Source organism: Lepidochelys kempii, chromosome 28 (genome assembly GCF_965140265.1).
Source record: "Lepidochelys kempii isolate rLepKem1 chromosome 28, rLepKem1.hap2, whole genome shotgun sequence".
Taxonomy (NCBI): Eukaryota; Metazoa; Chordata; order Testudines; family Cheloniidae; genus Lepidochelys; species Lepidochelys kempii.
Genome location: NC_133283.1, coordinates 6,387,121 through 6,408,748, shown reverse-complemented (window position 1 = coordinate 6,408,748; position 21,628 = coordinate 6,387,121). Strand labels below are relative to the sequence as shown.

The 21,628-nt window shown below is 46.6% G+C and overlaps 1 protein-coding gene across 2 annotated transcripts; it reads right to left on the bottom strand.

Annotated features, from left to right (window-relative positions):
- Positions 1 to 5,354: 5,354 nt before the first annotated feature.
- On the bottom strand, positions 5,355 to 21,368 carry LOC140904244 (uncharacterized). 2 transcript variants are annotated; one of them, XM_073326720.1, is made up of 3 exons: positions 21,248 to 21,368; positions 11,711 to 11,824; positions 5,355 to 11,341 (listed from the first exon to the last, which is right to left on the bottom strand). In XM_073326720.1, exons 1-3 carry the CDS (start codon positions 21,279 to 21,281, stop codon positions 10,293 to 10,295), a joined length of 1,197 nt encoding a protein of 398 aa, XP_073182821.1. In that variant the 5' UTR covers positions 21,282 to 21,368; the 3' UTR covers positions 5,355 to 10,292. The 2 variants fall into 2 exon arrangements, with proteins under 2 accessions (XP_073182821.1, XP_073182822.1); XM_073326721.1 differs by having other exon boundaries at positions 5,355 to 11,338.
- Between the last annotated feature and the right edge of the window lie 260 nt (positions 21,369 to 21,628).

Genomic DNA, 21,628 nt, shown 5'->3' with positions numbered 1-21,628 from the left:
CCCACATTGCTAGTTTGCCACCTTAACCACTTAGCCTCAGTCCCATTGCACCAAACTCTTTCACTGCCTTGCAGTTGTGTCCTCTGCAGAAAGGGGCTCCCAGGAACTACGAGCATGTTGACTCCAGCTCTTCTCAGTGCACTCATCCCTGCGTAACAGGGTGTATGTCTGAACAATAACCATTCCTTCCAATTTCCCTGTCTGCAACATCACTAGAGTGGGTCTTTGGCAATGACACTGCAGTGGATTGTTGTCCATTGCCCACATTGCCAGATCAGATAGTTTTGTTCCTACTCAGCTCTCCAGCACGTCAGCAATTCAGGGGTCAGGTTTTCCTTGGGGCACTGGAATTTTCAGGGATCTCGGTGACTTCTTTCCTCCCGCGCCATGGCGTGAACTCACCCTCTCTTTCCAGCCCGGACATTCCACGAAATAACAACAGCAGTATAAAGAAAGAGGAGAAAGAATACCACAATCAGCGAAGAAGGTGGCCAGACGCCCTCTGTTAGTTGATTGTTTTCATTGAGGGTGAAGGATTCCAACTGAGAACTGATTTAATTCCACTCACCTGAGATTAGAAATACATTTGTTTGTTACATAGAGTTATTGGGAAATGTGACAATTCAGATTCTGGGGGTTCCGGCTTTTTTAAACTCTCTGTAAATTCATGAACTTGATTCTAGAGAAAAAAGTCCAGAGCTGCCTTTACTGCCAGACTAGGGACTTCTAAGCAGTGGGAAACATCCCTTGTTTGCTACTGCCAAGGCAAGTACACAGGTAATTAGCAGCTGGAGACATCGCTGGGCTGGGACCAATCTTGGGAGGGGGGAAGGTTTGGATAGAATTTGTCACACATGCCTGCCCAGAACCCCAGAATTTAGAGAAGGAAGGGTCATTTCTCACCTGCATTCCTAGAAAAGCTACAAGGGTTCCTCCCTGCCAGTAATTCACTCCCTGAATTCATCCAGCTCTCTTGGGATCTCTCTGCTCCAAAGGCTTCTGAGCCCTGGGTTTGAGGAGTGAGTGGCTACAAAATCTGAAATGAAAGGGATGATACTGGAGGGAAGGAAAGAACAGAAAATAGAGAGAAAGAAACAGAGAGAAACAAATAAATAATCAAGAATGGTGAAAATAGCTGAGTGTAATAAAGAAAATATATGAAATTGAAACTTTGTCTCAATCCCTGCCACTGTCAACCCAGTGGGCTGAGAGAAATAGCCCTGATGGTTGCTCCAGTGTGCAACTGGTTAGCATGGTGTACTTCTAGAGCATTGCTCGATTCAAGCCTCCTGTGGAGCATGGGTTTCATTAACTAAATAGCATCCCCTCACTCATCTGGCCCTGTGAAGCATAGAATCCCAGTCCCCACAGAGGGGAAGAGTCCAGTTATGCAGCCTGCACTTGTTAGCTCCTCTACAGAGAGTTGACCAGAATTCAAAGAGCCACAATTCTCTGCCCCCCACCACTCCCCCTGTGCCAGGTTCCCTCAAGCACAGCCCAGAGTCCTGCCTTCTCCTTAATCTTTGCTCCCAAATGCTCCCTTTTAAAACAGAAGTCCTCATGAGGTGAGCAGTTGCTTGTTAACTGGGTTAGTGATGGTTTGAACCTTTCCAGTGATGGAGTTTTACTAGAATGTGATTTTGGTGAATTTTAACAAGAAGAAATCTCTCTCCTGTTCCAGTCTGGTCCCTATTGTCTCCTTTTGCCCTTCTTGTTCCTCCCCCTCAGCCTCTTTTCCTGGCCCTTGGGAAGATTGAGAGACCAGGATCAGGCTGTCTGAATGACTGAGTCTCTATCCAATAGCATGTGTGTAGAGAGGGCCATAGGGCACACTGAAATAGCATGTGTGTGTGTTAGGGGAGAAGGAACAGAAAGAAAGGTGAACTGTCCATGGGTCCCAGGCAGATTAGAGTGATTCCCTGCTGCCCAATATTATCCCTCTCTGGATGCCCTTGGGATGCCACATTTAATAATCACATGTAAAAATCATTATGAGATGTTACTAAGATTAAAGCATCATCACACCCAGTGTCACCATCACTGAACTTGCTCTGTCCTGATATTGTACCAGCCCTGGAAACAACGTGAATCGAACACAAGCCTCTCTCAGCGTCGATGCACGCAGAGGAATCACGCCGCTTTAATTCTGTGGCCATTTTGTTTGATGCCTTTCAGCTGAAAGCGTCAGTATTTGGGAAGGAAACAGTACGTCCTTTAAGCAGCGGCTGCCTTGACTTACTCTACAATGCAAAGCATTCAGATAGTCCCGAGGCAGCTCAGGCCCAACCTGCCTCGTGTGCTGATGCAACTCTCGCCCACCCATCCCCATAGCCCCCAGTATCTGCTGTTGCTCCTCTCTCTGCACTGTCTAGTGCCCGAAATGCTGAGGGACTTGGTCTCCCTTCTGTTCTGAGAGACCCTCTATCCTGCCTTGAGTCTGGCTGTTACTGGTCCAGGGGGGCTTCTCCCAGGAGAGGATCATTGCAGGAGGTTGGTCCCGGTTTGCTTTTTATTCAATCTAGCCATGTCCAGGGTGCCTATAGCTGGGGTGCCTGAGCACCAGGGCCCTGTGGGGAGTTGCCATTCACCTGCTCCTCATTTGGTCTCACCTTTCATTGAATCCATCACCCCAGACACGTTGCACTGCTGCCCAGCGTCCCTCCTGGGTGTAATCTGCCTGTATCTCTGCTCTTTAAGCACCAGACTCTCCTCCATTTCTTTGCTGTTTCTTTGCTGATGTGCCGTTTTCTCTCCAGGATTCCCCCACTAGGAGCACAGGGTGGGATTTTCAAAGGCACCAAGCTCATTTAAGAGCACAAAGCCCACATGCCTTTCAGGGGACTGGAACTTATCCAGGGCAGTGAGCAGGATTCAAACCTACCCAGGAGAGCCCTACTGCACTTCACAGCCACCTCCTCCACCACTCAGCCAGGCCTAACCAAAGTCTCCATTCAGACAGAGAATTTGGGGACACCAAGGACTGAACGCAGGATCCCCTTTGTGCAAAGCTCACACGGAACCACTGGGCTATAGCCACAGACCTGTTACATAGAGGCAGGCCACTCAGCTGGTGTTAAGCCCGACAGTCCCGCATTTCTAGAGTTTGTCCCTCATCCACTACTTGGCTGGTGGACGTCACTGGACAACATTTGAAGAGCGCCCTCACACACAAGGTCACGCCGGCAGGGGCACTCTCCAAAATGATGCCCCTGTGCTGCGTGCTCTTAAAAATGGCTGCAGCAGTGTGACATCATACACACCATGTGTGAGGTCATGATGGCGGGGAAGGGATCCCGCCATCCCCAGAAGTACCAGACGCTCCACAGTGTTCTGGGTATGTGACAGTGGCTCCCAGAGCCCTGCTTTTCCCTGAGCGTCCTCTGGCCTCAGAGCCACATGGAAAGCAGATTCCCTCCCCCTCCCTGGGAGCCCATCAATCTCTGCTGGGGGGCTTGTGGCTCAGAGAGCGGGAGGAGAGTTCTTCCAGCAAGCACTAGGCCATGCTGGCTCAGAGACAAGGGCTGTTTGGGGGCAGGCTGGTTTATTGAGGGCTTTCCCTTCATTTCTGTTTAGCGCTAATCGGATCATTTCAAGTGGCGTGTGGAGGGGGAGCCCCAGAGCAGGGCTCTTGGTGCGGAAGAGTGATGGAGCATGCTTCAATCTCAGGGCTGCAGGGGCTGAGCAGGACTTTCCCTCCAGTCCCTCCTCCTGGCAGCTGGCGTTAGCGATGGCATCAACCCATCAGCACTAAGAGCAGGGCGTCTCTGTCACTGATACTCTCCTTGGTCCTACTGCTGGTGCCAGGCAAGGTGGACACAGAGGAGGAAGCAGCCTGATCCCAATGCAAAGGGATGAGGAACAGAGAGGCCCAAGAGACATGATCTGCTGAGGGGGGCAGGGAGTTGGGGGGGGAGTGCAAGGAAGGGAACTCTGAGATGTGATGGGGCAAAGTGGGAGATGGCTCGTGCAGTCTCTACATTCCTCAGGAAATAGCTGTGCAGCTCCCTGGCCAAATGTGGGTCACATCTCTGACTAGTGGCTGGGCCGCCTACAGGTTAACAGCCTACTACTACCAGCCCCTTCGAGAACTCAAGTGGCAGAGGTCTGCAGGGTGGGCATAGAGGTCCAGGCTTCCTGACAACACAAGGGGGGTTCATACAGCTCGCCAGGCTTGAATTTCTCTTTGTTCAATTCGTCTTCTTAAAAAAAAAATGTAGGAAATGATACATAAAAATGTCAGTTCCCTTTTCTGTGGGCGTATCGGGTTATGAGACGAGGGGCTTTATCTCCTAAGAAGATCCAGCAGCGCTGTGGGTTGGTGCTGCGCATGCAATGAGGATGACCGCTTCTGACCCAGCTTCTCCTCTGCAATAATCTCTCTGCCTTTCTCTCTGCTAGCCCCAGATTAGGCTGTTTGGTACCTGGCAAACCCCCAGCACGAAGTGGCCCCAAAGGTCAGGAAACCCCAAAAGAAGAGGAGAATCAGCAGGACTTGGGGAGGTGACTCCTCTCTCAAAGGGGCTGGCAGACTCAAGCCAGGCCCCCCCGAAGCTAGTCCCCTAGGGACGGAGTTTCATTATCTATTTACCTGGTTGTCTGGAGAACCCACAGTCCTTTTGTGATGTCAGGTTGGGGAGGGTTCTGAGCCCATCTGAGCTGCAGAAGGAGAGGGGAGCAGAGGAGCTGGTCACCGTCTGGATCTTCCTGGGTTTTTCAAACTGGTGCTTTGAAAATGGGTTCTCCATAGATCTGGGCACTAGCTCTTCCCCACTGTGAAGGAATCTGAGGAGATCACCCGCGGAAAGACAGATGGATACAGATGGACAGACTCATGGCAATGCCCCAGTTGGCCCCTTTAACACACATCCATTTACCTTGCCAGCGCCACATCCATTTCCAACCCTGAGAACCAGACCCCCAACCTCATCCAGTCCTGACCAGGCAAGCCAGATGGGGGCGCAGGGTGGGCCTTCCCATGATAGTGAGAAGCAGAGCAAGTCTCTCTGCTCCTACACAGAAATACCCCCACCTAACTGACACCTCCTCACTCAGCCACATTGACCTCCATTCCCTGCTCCCACAAGCCTAGGTGGGGGAGCTCATTTTCCCTTGCAATGCTTCGAATCCCCTGAGGAGCAACTGGAGTGGAGATCAATGCCCCCCTCAGCTGCTCTCCTGTGGGAAACAAAAGGTTAATTGACAGGTTGCTGATTCAGCTCCGAGGTGGGCCACCTTATCTCCACCCAGATTGTCTACAGTTCCGGCCTATGTGGCTTATTGACAGAAACATGACTCAACATCCCTTTGAGACATTTTATTATAACAAACAAAGAAAATCAAGAACATACATCACAAAGGCTAAACTATGATAAACATAACTCAACTTATTATGGGTTGAACACACAGTTATCAAGTTCAAGTTGAACCAGTAAATCAAGGAGTGAACAATGATATTGCTTTGGAATCAAGTCATCAATTTAATCTAATCCTCAGATTAATACAACAGATAAACAACTCATCTGTTTTAGAAGAGTAATCCAGTGAGAAGGCTGTCCATTTAGTCATAAACCCCAGTCAGAGAACTTCACCCTCATAGCTCAAGCCACACTGAAACCAGTGAATATTTCAATACTGAAATCAAATGATTGTTCACGTTTAGGCTACAACCTCAAAGCCAATTAAAGCTTCCGCCTCAGATTTCACTGTTGTGTGACTAAATCCTTCTCCTTTTCACCCCAACACAGATACAGCCTTTATCAAGGCTGTCATCAGTAGAAATGTAACAACTGCCACACAAAAGATGTGGGGAACTATTCCTTCTAGCATCTTCCCAGTGTGGATTTTACAGGTGATTAACACAGATGTATTCAATGAACCACCCTGTCACACCGAGGATGATAGAAAGGTGGGGGGCATACCCCAGATTATACAAATGAATGAAAAAAAAAATAAAGGAACTACTAAAATAGCAGCGTTTGAGCGCTCCAGCTCTCTTACTCTGTCGACTCATGTGTAGGAGGAGACTTTCCCAGGTACAGGGAAACTAATCGATGTTGTCACAGCTTGTCACTGATGTCATGATTTCCCTCCCCAGAGGGGATCAATCTTTCTCAGATATCTTGTTGACCTGAAAGTTGAAGGACTTCAACCTTTATCTTGATCTTTGCAGTTGACGATTCTAGCTTATCCCGCTTTACGGTGCCTCCCCAAGATCTCGGGGCAAATCAGATGTGAAGAATGCCTCAGATACCAACAATGTGGACAATCTGGTTGGAATGAGGCAGATCTTGGGCTAGCATCAATTTGGAAAAGTTTCCTTTAATCCAGTCTTTTTCTCAAGATATGTATTGTGGCAAACCACATTCAGCATGAATGTGCAAAACCCAAAGATATCAAAAATGAAAGATAATCAGGACGAGTTTGAAAAGGTTTCCATAGACTGGCCACAGGGTTCAAAGAGTCTCAGCACCCATAAAAATAGCTATTTGGAAGGTTTTTTTTTAACAGCAAAGCTACTCATTGCATCATGCATCCATCACCAAGCTTAAAAATAAATGTGGATATATCATGAGAGATGTCATATCTTTCCTCTGCAAACAAGGGAAGTGGGGAATTCAGTGACCCTCACAATCTCAATGAGTAAAAGGTTAAAGTAAAACTTATCTCCTTAAGTAGTTTTCCTCTCAACAGAAATATACTTTAAAGTTTATCAAAATAAATTTCATTTGAAATAGAAATAACTGAAGTCTATACCAGGTCTTTATTCTCATATACATCTCTCACATATTCCACCACCCCAATCTTTAGACTGACATTATAATTCAGAACTCTTTAGTCCAGAGAGGGTAAAGTACATCAAATAAGCTTTTCAGGATTAGCCACCATTTCTTATATTTCTAAAAAAAACCCCTGATAATTTCCAGTATAATTTGAATGATCACATAATTAGTCTCTTACTCTAACTAATAATTAACGGCATGTTTAATTTAATTTTAATTGTCAACACAACATATTCAAAGATTGCAAAACCCTATTATAGGTCTTACTTTCTTTTCACCCCCCATTTCCACCCAGTGAACCCTTGAGTAAAGCGGTGGTTCACCCCAACATTGGTGCCTCTAACTTGTGTGAGTTCATTTACCCGGCGATCACCTGCCGTAAGGGTTGGTGGAAGATGTCTCACACTAGGTGGGCAGGTTTGCATCATAAGGAAAAACACCTGTACTCTATTTTCACACTTTTTAATCTTTCAGAGTAGCAGGAGATGGTGGAGAAGTGATGCAAATGCGTAAGAAACAAGATCAAAAGACCAAACCATAGAAACAGAACACAACATTTGTGCATGCTGCACTCTGAACTTGGAAGCTGACAAAGTCATTCCCTCGATGGATACAATCACTGGCACAGCACAAAAATCCTTGCTTCCCAACCAGGAAAAGAGATGGGGATCTACAGGAAAGGAGTGTTCTCTGAAGGTATCAACAGTTTTTCTCTTTAGCTTATGACACTTTGGATCCAAATAGTAAAGGGCAATAGTTCCAAATTTATCCATGGCATCCTTTGGAACTGTAATCAGTGACACTGAAGTAGTGAAGGGTGTTCTAAAAGCAATTTTACCTGGATCATAGTTCATCATAGCTTCCTTTTTGGGGGTGAAATCTGACCATCGGGTACCTGCTATACCTACCTGAGTTCTTGCCAAATCCTTGGCCTTGTTTGGGGTAAATTTATACTTCTCTGGAGTAGAATTCTTCACCAAACCATGCAATATTTCATCAGCGTTAGTGAGGATGGCATCTCCAAACATGACAAATGTATTTCTTTAAACTGGTGGCACATGTCTAAATTATCTCAGAGTCTCTGTAAACTAGGAGAGGTGGGATTTCTATTAAAAAATAGATATTTTTCTGAAACTATCTCACATTCAAAACTGATTTACTTTTATACACATTTACAGCACCTACAAAGGGTGAGTTCAAAAAACCCACCACCTTTATTTCCTCTGTATCTGCATAGTTAGGAATAATATCTCCCATGTTATTTGATTATGCAGGAGATATCTTCATAAGTAATCTCCTGTAAGGCCTGGGTCACAGCTGCTTCGGGGATCAAATACATGGGTATTTTGGCTAGTTTCAAGTCACTGACTCTGGAATTCTCACTCCAGATCACCTGAGACTATACTGACCTAAACTATTGAATATTACTGTGATCACATGCAGTTACTTCAGATAGTTGCATCCTTTGCCTAGTCTGATGTTGTTCACCATTTCAGAGTGGAGATTTAAAAATGCTACGGTTTCTTTGTTAGCATGTCCAGTAGCTTGGAGTATGGTCTCCAGGTGACTGGAACTTTCCCTATATCATCATGGAGAGGTAGGGAAAAAGTAAAAAGTAAAATAAGAACATAAGAATATAAGTACAGCCATACTGGGTCAGAGCAAAGGTCCATCTAGCCCAATATCCTGTCTTCCAACAGTGGCCAATGCCAGGTGCCCCTGAGAGAATGAACAGAATAGGTAAACATCAAGCGATCCATTCCCTGTCTCCCATTCCCAGCTTGTGGCAAACAGAGGCTAAGGACACCATCCCTGCCTATTGTAGCAAATCATCATTTATCTCAAAGTCCCCCAAAATAAATCTGAGCTACATTCTGTCAAACAAAATTAATATCCAGTTATGTGACCAAACAGACTTCAGAAAGAAAGAAAAACCCACATCCCAAGGAGGTATACAACAATTTAAATTTCATATAAAGTGAAATTTCAGAGCACATTACATCTGATGACTCAGAAGCAGGACAAGAGATTCTCCCCATCCTGTTTTCCTCTGATCTGTTCAAACCTACTTCACCCAGTGCAGTTTCATTATTATTAGTCATGTTATTTACTAAAGGTCATTACATCATTGTAATAGGGAAAACAACCCAAATTTCCTCCTGCGAACAATCCTAACTCAGCGGGAAAAACCTCAGGAGTAGCTTTGCCCATAGATGGAAAATGGGATTTCAATGCTGACTGATCTCATTGTGTTTGGAATCCATTCAGATTCCCTTTCCAGGTTGGTGACACTTTCATCTCTACCTCTAATGAGTCTGATTTAGGATCAAAGAAATCAAAGGACAATTCCCAACCACAAAGGACTACTAGGATGATTGGAGGCATGGAGAACCTACCTTACAAATGGAGACTTAGGTCTGGTCTACACTACAGCCCTGTATTGGTATAACTACGTTGATTGGGGTGTAAATCCACACCCCTGAGCAACATACTAACCCCCTTCCTCCCCTGTGTAGACAGTGCTATGTTGATGGGAAGGCTACCACCTCTCAGGGAGGTGGATTAACTAACTTTCCAGCAGTTATGGGCCTATTACAGGAGAGGGTGGGTGGGTTTCTCTGGCCGTCAACGTGCAGGAGGTCAGACAAGATGATCATGATGGTCCCTTCTGGAATTAAAGTTTGTGAAACTATGAAAGCTGAAGACACTGCATCACATGATACTTTGGGAGTGGAGGGCTAAAATGTGAAGAACATAAACACTACATAGTTCAGACAGAAGGTAAGAGTGCTGGAGTGATGGGGAAGCATGGAATCCCTCCATCTTTTTCAGGCTCTGCCAAGAGCCTGAAATGACACTTCCCTTCCTCCCCCACCACTCTTGCTCTTTGTTATATTTAAATCTATTTTATATGAGAAAAAGGGTACCAAAACAATTCTTATTCAGCACACCCCAGGGAAATGTGTGGACAACTAGGAATGAGACAATCTGTGCCCAAGGGTGAACTCGGAGGCTCGAACAATCATTTTGCAGTGGAAAGAAGAGTATATATTTGATCCTTGCTTAGACTAGAAAAAGGACGTTAGGTCAGGACATGAAGATAACCTGGAGACTGTACGTGGATTATGTAATTACTGCAAGACTAGTTAGGTTTTTACATCATGATAACGAACTCAAGCTAGCCAACTCCATGGAAAATCCTAGTGGAGATGAAACCAAGAAGATTTTACTTGGATATAGCTAGATGACGTCACCTGTATATCTCCCTGACCTGGAGGTGATGAATATTCCTTGTAGGAGGGTCACAAATTCCCATAATGCATAGGAGACTATGGAGTTGACAGAAAGGACCATGGGATTCACCCCAAAAAGGTGGAGCTGCAGAAGGCAAAAACAGACAACTCACCTGGGGCAGCTGAGGTACCACAGTGAAGGAAATGGTGCAAATAGCTTTAAAGTTCACTATGTGGGAATGAGCAAAAATATTAAAGATAAAAAAATCTTTTGTTGGTTCTAGACAAGGTTTTTATGGTGTTCCTCTCCCTTGTGGATTCTCTGATGATAAAGAAGGACTGAGCTCCGAGTGAAGCATTTCCCGCACTCACAACATTCGTAGGGTCTCTCTCCGCTGTGGATTCTCTGATGTGTAATAAGGGCTGAGCTCTGAGTGAAGCTTTTCCCGCACTCACTGCATTCATAGGGTCTCTCGCCACTGTGGATTCTCTGATGTGTAATAAGAGCTGAGCTCTGAGTGAAGCTTTTCCCGCACTCACAGCATTCGTAGGGTCTCTCCCCAGTATGGATTCTTTGATGTGTAACAAGGGTTGAGCTGGAGGTGAAGCTTTTCCCACACTCACGGCATGCATAGGGTCTCTCTCCTGTGTGAAGTCGCTGGTGTGTAACAAGGGTTGTGCGCTGAATGAAGGTTTTCCCACACTCACAGCATTTATAGGGTCTCTCCCCCGTGTGGATTCGCTGATGATAAATATGGCCTGACCTGTCAGTGAAGCTTTTCCCACATTCACTGCATTTATATGGTCTCTCCCCTGTGTGGATTCTCTGATGCTGAATAAGGGTTGATCTGTCAGATAAGTTTTTCCCACATTCACAGCATTCATAGAGTCTGTCCCCTGTATGGATTCTCTGATGCCTAGTAAGGGCTGAACTTTGAGTGAATGTTTTCCCACACTGACTACATTCATAGGGTCTCTCTCCTGTGTGGATTCTCTCATGATTAATAAGGTCTGCACATCTACGGAAGATTTTCCCACATTCAGTGCATGTGTTTTTTCTCTCTCCTGTGAGGATTCTGTGCTGGCCTGTGGTCCCCTTGAGGTCCTCATGAGTTCCCTGACTATTAATGGGTTTACCCACTTTCTCTTCTGGTGGGTTTCCCTGCTGCCTCTCTGGACTGTGCTGACTCTCACAACTTTTTTGCTGCTCATCACTCCTGGACACATTCCATTTGGATCTTTGCAACAATACCCCGTGCAGGTCCACATGCTCAGCTTCCTTCTGCTGAGTATTCTGTTCCTCATTCTCACTCACCATCCCACCACCTGCTGGAATAGAGAGAGAAAAACCTCAGACGTAGGAATGGGAAAGAGGAGAGGAAACCAAAATAAGTGCTAGAGAAATAGGGGAAAAAATCAGGAAGTGATTCCCCCAAACTCTTCCCCATAAGGGAAAGAGGAGGGGATCAATTCTGTTTCCACATCCTATCCAAACACTCAGGATGAAGGGAGGTCAGGGAAGGAGCTACTGCCAGGTGTCAGCCAGGATAGGTAGGAAGCCATGAGAGATCTCTGCCCAGAGGATATTGCACCCGCTGGGGACAATCCTGGACTGAGAGCGTTCACAAGGCCCTTGAGGGAATACCGGCTCTTTCCTTCAGGCACTGACAGTTTTAAGTAGGTTTAATGATTCTTCACCTGTGAAGGCACCTCGCAGGATCTCTTGTTCATCTGAGCCCTGGAGGTCTGGGACCCACGGCTCATCCCCTTGTTCCAGCTGGGAGATCACGTCAGGTTTGGAAATTGGAAACTCTGCTCAGGGGAAGAAAACAAGTGAGATCAGATGAATTCATGGGACATTTGTCACAAAGAAATGTTGTATTATTTTAAACCCAGCTCATTTTAAGGCAGTAAAAAACCAGAGCCAGCTCCCAATATGAGCTAGACTCCCTGCTTCCGAGGGACTTAACTAACCCCATCTCTGCTGGGAACATACACAGCCAGACAGTCAACATCAAAGGGGCTCCTAAAACCCAGGTAAGGTAACTCCCTGTCCCTGATAGTGCAGACTCCAGAAAGAGAGGAAATCCCCCTAGAAATGCTTCTTACTGGTGGAGAAAGAACCAGAGACAATGAAAGTCACAAGAAGCTAGAACTGGTGAGCATGGGTTTGTGGGGTTCAGCACAGTAAGGAACAGCAAGGAGCAGGCATGTCCCAGAATGCAGTATGTCAGGGGTATTATTAAGGCTAAGATTTTGTCACCGCGGTCACGGAATCCGTGAATTTCAGAGACCTCCATAACATTTTCTGCTTCAGCCCTGGGGTCACGGGGCAGGAGCTGTCAGCTGGCGCAGGGACCCCTGCAGTTCCCAGCCACGAGTGGTGGCCAGGGGAACCCCACAGCTTCCCAGCCACCGTGGGCAGATCCCGCAGTTTACCAGCCACCACAGGTGGCAAGGGGGACCCCGGCACTCCAAGCTACCACTGGCGGCCATGGGGAGGGAGAGCCACGGGAAACGGACCCCCAGAAATGGTGGGTGCTGAACCCTCCTCACTCCCCATTTTGTCACAGTTATTTTTAGTAAAAGTCAGGGACAGGTCACGGGCTTCTGTGAATTTCTGTTTATTGCCTGGGACTTGCCCATGACTCTTATTAAAAATAACCGTGACAGAATCTTAGCCTTAGTATTATATGTCAGGAAAGCACATTCTAAGGAAGCAGGGAATCTAGCAAGTCAGGTGTAGCAGAACGGAGTATGAATATCTCCCACAGTGTGGTTAGGTCTACAGAATTAGTTTCAATAACTCAGAAACAACAGATTCTACTTCCTCTGGAAAAGGAGAATGTGAAAACGATGGATCAGGCCATGTGACTTTAGGAGGGACTGATTCAAAGGTCCAAGAAGCCTACAGGGAAGACTGATTGTGGATACTGCAGATGAGTCCCCAGAAGTTGCACTACCAACCAATGACATCATCAAGAAAGTGCACATTTGTGCCAGGGATGGGTCGTCCTGCTGCTGTGAGGAACAGAAGATGTCAGGAATGGTGGCTGGGTCACAGGGTGTAGGGAAGAGATGCGTGTGTTGTGGGGGGGAGGCACTAAGTAGCAGAGAGAGGAGAAAGTGAAAATAACATTTGAAAAAGATATGTAAAATAAAGTGAAACTGAAACTGGACTGTAATAAGAATGGAATGCAGGCTCTAAATCAAAAGGGTGTGCGCAGGGATTCTGTGTTAATGGGCTAGGATCCCCCTAGCTCCAACCCCCAAAACCTTCCTTTCCTTATCTGCCATTGCCCACACACACTGCAGGTGCCCCTTGGTCCAAATCCTCCAATCCGCTGTGACGGCATTGGAGCTGGGGAACATTGAAGAATACTGCATGATGACCTGGATATTGGGATATTTACCATGGGAATAAGTTGGTTTAGTTTAATAGGGGGCTTAAAGGAAAACAAGTAGGAAGGGAAGAAGATTGGCCTATGGCCCCAAACTCCCTACATCACCTACTCCATGGACTAGGATCCAATTGTGCTAAACATTCTACAAAGAGAGAACAAAAGGACAGTCCCTGCCCCAAAAGAGCTGACTAGCCAAGAACAGGACCAGAGACAGATGGAGACAGACAGATGGCGAACACAAGGAAACAAATAGGACAATGTTGGTCACTAGGAGACTAGATGTTGTAATGTCATTGTAGGCATCACGGAGAAGGAGAGTGTTAAGGAGGGTTGGGAAGGAGGAAACTGAGGTAGTTTGTGGGATGTGCATGGGCAGCTCCACTCAAAGCACAAGGAGCAACACGGGAGAAGGCATGAAGGGAATTGTTTGAAAAGGTAACAAGTGGGTGATGGAGGCCGTGGATGTGGGAGTCGGCAGCTCAACACAGAACAAGAGATGACATGTCAGGAGGGGAAAGGCTGGGACAGGCTCTAGGAGTGAAGATAAGCAACTTGTTTGATGTGCTAGAGAAGGGACACTAAGTGGAAGGATTCAAAGAGAGGGCTCTGGATTGACTAGGTGTGATATGCCCCAGCCTTTAGTGTGCTAGAACCCAGACATAGCTGGAATATATCTGATGATTCTTAGGTTAGTCTGGTAAAGCAAAACTTAACACAAAGCTAATTTTATCAGTATCATCTGCCCAGCTTTCCCAAAGCCTCCTCCATTTCATCTCTCCCTGTCTCAGTCTCTCTGCCCTGGACAATACCAACCTTAAAGCTCCATCTGTTCACAACTAATCCCTTTGAGCCAAATTGCAGTCCCGCTGGGTTCCCAAGTTCTGGGAACACCCTTGGCTCCCAGGCATTGTGAGTCAATATCCAGTCCTTGGGTCTTCCATTGTCTCTCCAGGGCACAGTTCTTGAAAGTGTATCCATGCCAAACTGCATAGACTTCCATTACTCCAACAGCCATTACTTCCCCTCTCCCAGAGAAGGAATTAACTCCTTCACACCCAGTGGGTAAAAAAGCAAAGTCAGAGGGGAAACTGAGTCATGCACCATCTCTATTGTTATGGTTCAGACATTCAAATCACTCTAAAATGCACATGCTTACTCAGATTATCTTGACATTCGTTGCTCCTCATGGGGATGCGGGCATGGTTAGTGGGCCATATATGAGATTATTTGATGAAGAAGTACCTGAGAAAAAGTTCTCACCAAAAGAAGCTGTTTACAAAGTCACTTTTCTGCACAGACCTGGGGCTCAAAGTATGGCTCTAATTGTCCCCTGATTCATCTCAGCCACTTCGCATTTATCTCAGCTGCACATAGTACCTACTGTCTTTCTGGGGGAGCAATATTGAAAAAGTTAATAACTAAAGAGAGTGGAACTTCAGATTAGCATCAGCCAAATTGACAAGTAGAAGAAATAGAAATGCACATGTGAAGCAAGACTAAGGTGCAGCTAAGAACACAAAAACATTAAGAACGGCCATACTGGGTCAGACCAAGGGTCCATCTAGCCCTTTCTTCTGACAGTGGCCAGTGTCAGGTGCTTCAGAGGGAATGAACAGAAGAGATAATCATCAAGTGGGAGCCAAGAGGAGCAGAACATGGCAACCCAACTATTTCCTGGGGCAAGGGCTGGAGGAACCAACAAGGGGCAGAGCTCTTCTTGACCTGCGCTCACAAACTGGGAAGAATTAGTAGGGGAAGCTAAAGTGGATGGGAACCTGGGAGGCAGTGACCATGAGATGGTTGAGTTCAGGATCTCGGATCCTGACAAAAGGAAGAAAGGAGAGCAGCAGAATACAGATCCTGGACTTCAGAAAAGCAGACTTTGACTCCCTCAGGGAACTGATGGGCAGGATCCCCTGGGAGAATAACATGAGGGGGAAAGGAGTCCAGGAGAGCTGGCTGTATTTTAAAGAATCCTTATTGAGGTTACAGGGACAAACCATCCCGCTGTGTAGAAAGAGTAGTAAATATGTCAGGCAACCAGCTTGGATTAACAGTGAAATCCTTGCTGATCTTAAACATAAAAAAGAAGCTTACAAGAAGTGGAAGCTTGGACAAGTGACCGGGGAGGAGGATAAAAATATTGCTCGGGTATGCAGGAGGGAAATCAGGAAGGCCAAATCACACTTGGAGTTGCAGTTGGCAAGGGATGTTCAGAGTAAGAAGAAGGGTTTCTTCAGGTATGTTGGCAATAAGAAGGTGGTCCGGGAAAGTGTGGGCCCCTTACTGAATGAAGGAGGCAAACTCGTGACAGAAGATGCGGAAAAAGCTAATGTACTCAGTGCTTTTTTTGCCTCTGTCTTCACAAACAAGGTCAGCTCCCAGACTGCTGCACTGGTCAGCACAGCATGGGGAGGAGGTGACCAGCCCTCTGTGGAGAAAGAAGTGGTTCGGGACTATTTAGAAAAGCTGAACAAGCACAACTCCACGGGGCCGGATGCGCTGCATCCGAGAGTGCTAAAAGAGTTGGCGGATGTGATTGCAGAGCCATTGGCCATTATCTTTGAAAACTCATGGTGATCGGGGGAGGTCCTGGACAACTGGAAAAAGGCTAATGTAGTGCCCATCTTTAAAAAAGGGAAGGAGGAGGATCCTGGGAACTACAGGCCAGCAGCCTCACCTCAGTCCCTGGAAAAATCATGGAGCAGGTCCTCAAGGAATCAATTCTGAAGCACTTAGAGGAGAGGAAAGTGATCAGGAACAGTCCGCATGGATTCACCAAGGGCAAGTCATGCCTGACTAACCTAATTGCCTTCTATGATGAAATAACTGGCTCTGTGGATGAGGGGAAAGCAGTGGATGTGTTGTTCCTTGACTTTAGCAAAGCTTTTGACACTGTCTCCCACAGTATTCTTGCCAGCAAGTTAAAGAAGTATGGGCTGGGAGAATGGACTATAAGGTGGATAGAAAGCTGGCTAGATCATCGGGCTCAACAGGTAGTGATCAATGGCTCCATGGCTAGTTGGCAGCCAGTATCAAGCGGAGTGTCCCAAGAATCGGTCCTGGGGCCGGTTTTGTTCAATATCTTCATTAATGATCTGGAGGATGGCGTGGATTGCACCCTCAGCAAGTTTGCGGATGACACTAAACTGGGAGGAGTGGTAGATACGCTGGAGGGTAGGGATAGGATACAGAGGGACCTAGACAAATGAGAGGATTGGGCCAAAAGAAATCTGATGAGGTTCAACAAGGACAAGTGCAGAGTCCTGCACTTAGGACAGAAGAATCCCATGCACCGCTACAGACTAGGGACCGAGTGGCTAGGCAGCAGTTCTGCAGAAAAGGACCTAGGGGTGACAGTGGACGAGAAGCTGGATATGAGTCAACAGTGTGCCCTTGTTGCCAAGAAGGCCAATGGCATTTTGAGCTGTATAAGTAGGAGCATTGCCAGCAGATTGAGGGACGTGATTGTTCCCCTCTATTTGACATTGGTGAGGCCTCATCTGGTGTACTGTGTCCAGTTTTGGGCTACACACTACAAGAAGGATGTGGAAAAATTGGAAAGCGTCCAGCGGAGGGCAACAAAAATGATGAGGGGGCTGGAAGACATGATTTATGAGGAGCGGCTGAAGGAACTGGGATTATTTAGTCTGCAGAAGAGAAGAATGAGGGAGGATTGGATAGCTGCTTTCAGCTACCTGAAAGGGGGTTCCAAAGAGGATGGATCCAGACTGTTTTCAGTGGTAGCAGATGACAGAACAAGGAGCAATGGTCTAGAGTTGCAGTGGGGGTGGTCTAGGTTGGATATTAGGAAAAACTTTTTCACTCGGAGGGTGGTGAAGTACTGGAACGGGTTACCTAGGGAGGTGGTGGAATCTCCTTCCTTAAAGGTTTTTAAGGTCAGGCTTGACAAATCCCTGGCTGGGATGATTTAGTTGGGGATTGGTCCTGCTTTGAGCAGGGGGTTGGACTAGAGGACCTCAGGAGGTCCCTTCCAACCCTGATATTCTATGATTCTAAGTGATCCATCCCCTGCTGCCCATTCCCAGCTTCTGGCAAACAGAGGCTAGGGATACTTCACAGCATAGCCTATCCACCATGAATTTATCTAGTGCTTTTTTAACCCTGTTATAGTCTTGGCCTTCAGAACATCCTCTGACAAAGAGTTCCACAGGTTGACTGTGCATTGTGTGAAAAAATACTTCCTTTTGTTTGTTTTAAACCTGCTGTCTATTCATTTCATTTGGTGACCCCTAGTTCTTGCGTTATGAAAAGGAGTAAATAACACTTCCTTATTTACTTGTTCCACACCAGTCATGATTTTATAGACCTCTATCATATCCCCCCCCCTTAGTCGTCTCTTTTCCAAGCTGAAAAGTCCCAGTTTTATTACACTCTCCTCATATGGAAGCTGTTCCATACCCCTAATAATTTTTGTTGCCCTTTTCTGTACCTTTTCCAATTCCAATATATATATCTATTTACCACATCTGTACACAGTATTCAAGATGTGGGTAGACCATGAATTTATATAGAGGCAATATGATATTTTCTGTCTTATTATGTTTCCCTTTCTTAATGATTCCCAACATTCTGTTCACTTTTTTGACTCCTGCTGAAGATTGAAAGGATGTTTTTAGAGAACTATCCACAATGACTCCAAGATCTGTTTCTTGAGAGGTAACAGCTAATTTAGACCCCATCATTTTATATGTATATGTATAATAGTTGGGATTATGTTTTCCCATGTGCATTACTTTGCATTTATCAACATTGAATTTCATCTACCGTTTTGTTGCCCTGTCATGCAGTTTTGTGAGATCCCTTTGTAGCTCTTCTTAGTCTGCCTGGGACTTAACTACCTTGAGTAATTTTGTATCATCTGCAAATCTCACCATTTACCTGCTTTTTCCAGATCACTTATGAATATGTTGAACAGTACTGGTCCCAGTACAAACCCCGGGGACACCACTATTTACCTCTCTCCATTCTGAAAACTGACCATTTATTCCTACCCTTTGTTCCCTATCTTTTAACCAGCTACCAATCCCTCTTATCTCATGACAACTTACTTTGCTTAAGAGACTTTGGCAAGGGACTGTTGTAGGGTATACTTGCCCCGCACCAGACAGGAAAGAGTTAACCCCATGCTTTGGGCAGAGGAAGCCACACCCCCTCGCCGCTGATAGGCATCCTCTAACAGTTGCTGCAGTATAAAAGGGAGCCTCCCAGCTCACTCTAAGTGGATCGCCAGAGTGGGAGGACGCACCTCACAGGCTGCAGCCTGGGAGCAGCTGGAATCCCAGACTATGGGAGCCAGAGGTGCTGAGACCCCAGCAGACGCCCAGATACCTGCGGATGCCCAAGGAAGGCCGGAGCCACCAGGAGCATTGTAGGCTGAGCAACCCAGAGACCCTGAAGACGTCCAGACCACAGCATCGGGGAAAAGGGAAGGAAGTAGCCCAGGGTAACTTGACAGTGGACCAGTTAGTGAACCGGATCTTGAGTCAGCATGTTTCGGCCAAATCCCTGCTGACTCAGAGGCTCGCATGCTTGCCACTGCCAGGGCTCTGGGCTGGAACCCTGTGGAGAGGGAGGGCCCAGGTCCCCCTACTCTGGCTGCCAATCCCCCAGGGTGGTGACCCACTTCCACCATTAGGATGCATAGCCCTGTTAAGGAGGGCAGCCTTATTGACTCTGGCTGCTAGGCTGCATAACCGTGTTGAGGTGGTCAGCTGTACTGACTGTGGCCATTAGGCCATACTGATCTGACATCAAGGCTGACTATACTGACTCTGGCCATTAAGCTGTACTGCCCTGACAGCGAGGGCAGGCAGATGGACTTAACTGCAGGACTGCGACACCCTTGCCCCACCCCAAAGGGGGACAGGTTGTACTTGCCCTGTGATAGAGACCTTGTCAAAGGTTCTCTGAAAATCTAAGTACACTATATCCACTGGATCACCCTTGTCCACATGCTTGTTGACCCCCTCAAAGAACTCTAGTAGATTGGTGAGGCGTGATTTCCCTTTACAAAAACCATGTGAACTCTTCCCCCAGCAAATCATTTACATCTATGGGTTTGATAATTCTGTTCTTTAGTATAGTTTCAACCAATTTGCATGGTACTGAAGTTCAGCTTACCAGCCTGTAATTGCTGGGATTGCCTCTGGAGCCTTTTTAAAAAAAATTTCATCACATTAGCTATCTTCCAGTCATTGGGTAAAGAAGCTGACTTAAATGATAGGTTACATACCACAGTTAGTAGTTCTGCAATTTCACATTTGAGTTCCAGCAATCTAGGTTCTCAAAATAATTGGCTGGCTCAAAGAGACATTCATGCTGTGGCCATTGAACCTAAGCTACACCATACATTTCAGTTTCAGCCTCACCACTGGCAGCTTTCTTTCATACTGTGGCAGTTCCTTTGGAAGTTTTGCATTGATACCAATATTTCTGGATTAAGAGCAATATTTCAAAGTGCTCTAAGACCAGTTTGCAGACTCTGGCCTGGACCCCTGCAGTACTCCTGCATGGTACCGTGTGACTCTGGGCTGGCAGCGTGGTAGTTTGTGTAAGATCCAACTTAATATTGTCCTGGCAATGTGGCTGGCCCTTTAAGGTTCAGAAGAACATTTTGTATAGTGAGCAGAGCTTTTAAATAACTTATCACTGTACTGGACCTAGGTGCTGATTGGGAGCCAGAGAACTGGAATGCAACAAAGGGGGATGTGTGATTTGTTTTTGTGGGGGATCAGGAGTACAGTTTGTGACTGGTTGGTGAGTCTAACTTCAGTGTTGACCATCAGTTCTGGGAGAATATGCTCTTCTTTTTGCAGCCTGCCCTGACCTTGGTATTTTCAGTGAGGGCTACGCTAGGCACCCCGGGTCACACCAGCATTTATCAGCATGCACTCCAGCTAGGTGCATTTTATCAGCTGTAGCTGTAAATGAACGGTGAGGGATTAACTGGAGAAGCTTGGCAGAGCTGTGAGTGTGGTATGAAGAGAGGTGCATGTGAAGCCTGAGGGACCTAGTCTGCCCCATTTCAGTGCTGAGTGTTGTAAGCTGTGTCAGTAAATGTATACAAAGGTGTGTTCTTGCCATGGGGATCGTTAGCAGTCTGGTGGCACATAATGCTCCTGGTCTCCGGGGCTTAGGCAGGGGTAAGCGAAGGCGATGACTCAGAAGGAATCCTCAGGTTGAGGGTAAGGGGTGCTAACATTTTGCAGTCGGAGATGGTTTATGTGGAATAGGCTCAGTGCAGACCAGGCAGCTTCTGTTCACTACATCCGACCTAAACCCAAGTTTTGCCTTCGCAAAGAGAAGTGTTAGACTCTGTGCTGGGGTAGGCAACCTATGGCACGCGAGCTGCTTGCCAGTGGCACTCACACTGCCCGGGTCCTGGCCACCGGTCCGGGGGGGCTCTGCATTTTAATTTAATTTTAAGTGAAGCTTCTTAAACATGTTAAAAACCGTATTTACTTTACATACCGCAATAGTTTAGTTATAGATTATAGACTTATAGAAAGAGACCTTCTAAAAAATGTTAACATGTATGACTGGCGCGCGGAACCTTAAATTAGAGTGAATAAATGAAGACTCGCCACACCACTTCTGAAAGGTTGCCGACCCCTAGCCTGTGCTATACTGCTCCTGTGCTCTGTTCCCAGAGGGTTGTGTAGCAGGGGAGAGCACAGGGCTGGGGTGTGTGTCCCTGGCAGGTCGGGGTGATGCTGAAACAGGACAGAGTTGTGTTTGCATTGTGGGGTGATGTGAAACTTAACTCTTCATTTTTCATTACAATAAGCTAGGGGACAGGAATCCTTACCCAGCGAGGTCACAGTCTCATAGTTCTCCTGCATGACGTCTCTGTAGAGGGCTCTCTGAGCAGGGTCCGGCAGAGCCCACTCTTCCTTCGTCAAATACACAGCCACCTCCTCGAAGGTCACTGGCCCCTGAAAGAGCAAGAGTCCAACCCTCAGTAACTGCTGCCCCACTGACAACCCCACTATTCATGGGGCAGCAGGGCCAGTCAAATGGAAGCTCTGGGAGGCTCACAATCAGCAGAGTCCCACCCCCACCCCACACAGAGCAGCCAACAGGCATCAAGGTGAAGGGAGAAAGAGAGAACCCCTCGTATTCCCTAAAACAGTGCTTCTCAAACTATCTGATGTGGCGGACTGTCAATTTTTTTTCCCCCAATGTGCCA

Coding starts and splice junctions, on each gene's coding strand:
- LOC140904244 (XM_073326720.1), bottom strand. CDS start 21,281: ATGCAGGAGAACTATGAGACTGTGACCTCGCTGG. Junction 11,825..21,247: donor TGAGACTGTGACCTCGCTGG/GTAAGGATTCCT, acceptor TCCCCTGAGCAG/AGTTTCCAATTTCCAAACCT. Junction 11,342..11,710: donor CCTGCGAGGTGCCTTCACAG/GTGAAGAATCAT, acceptor TCTCTATTCCAG/CAGGTGGTGGGATGGTGAGT.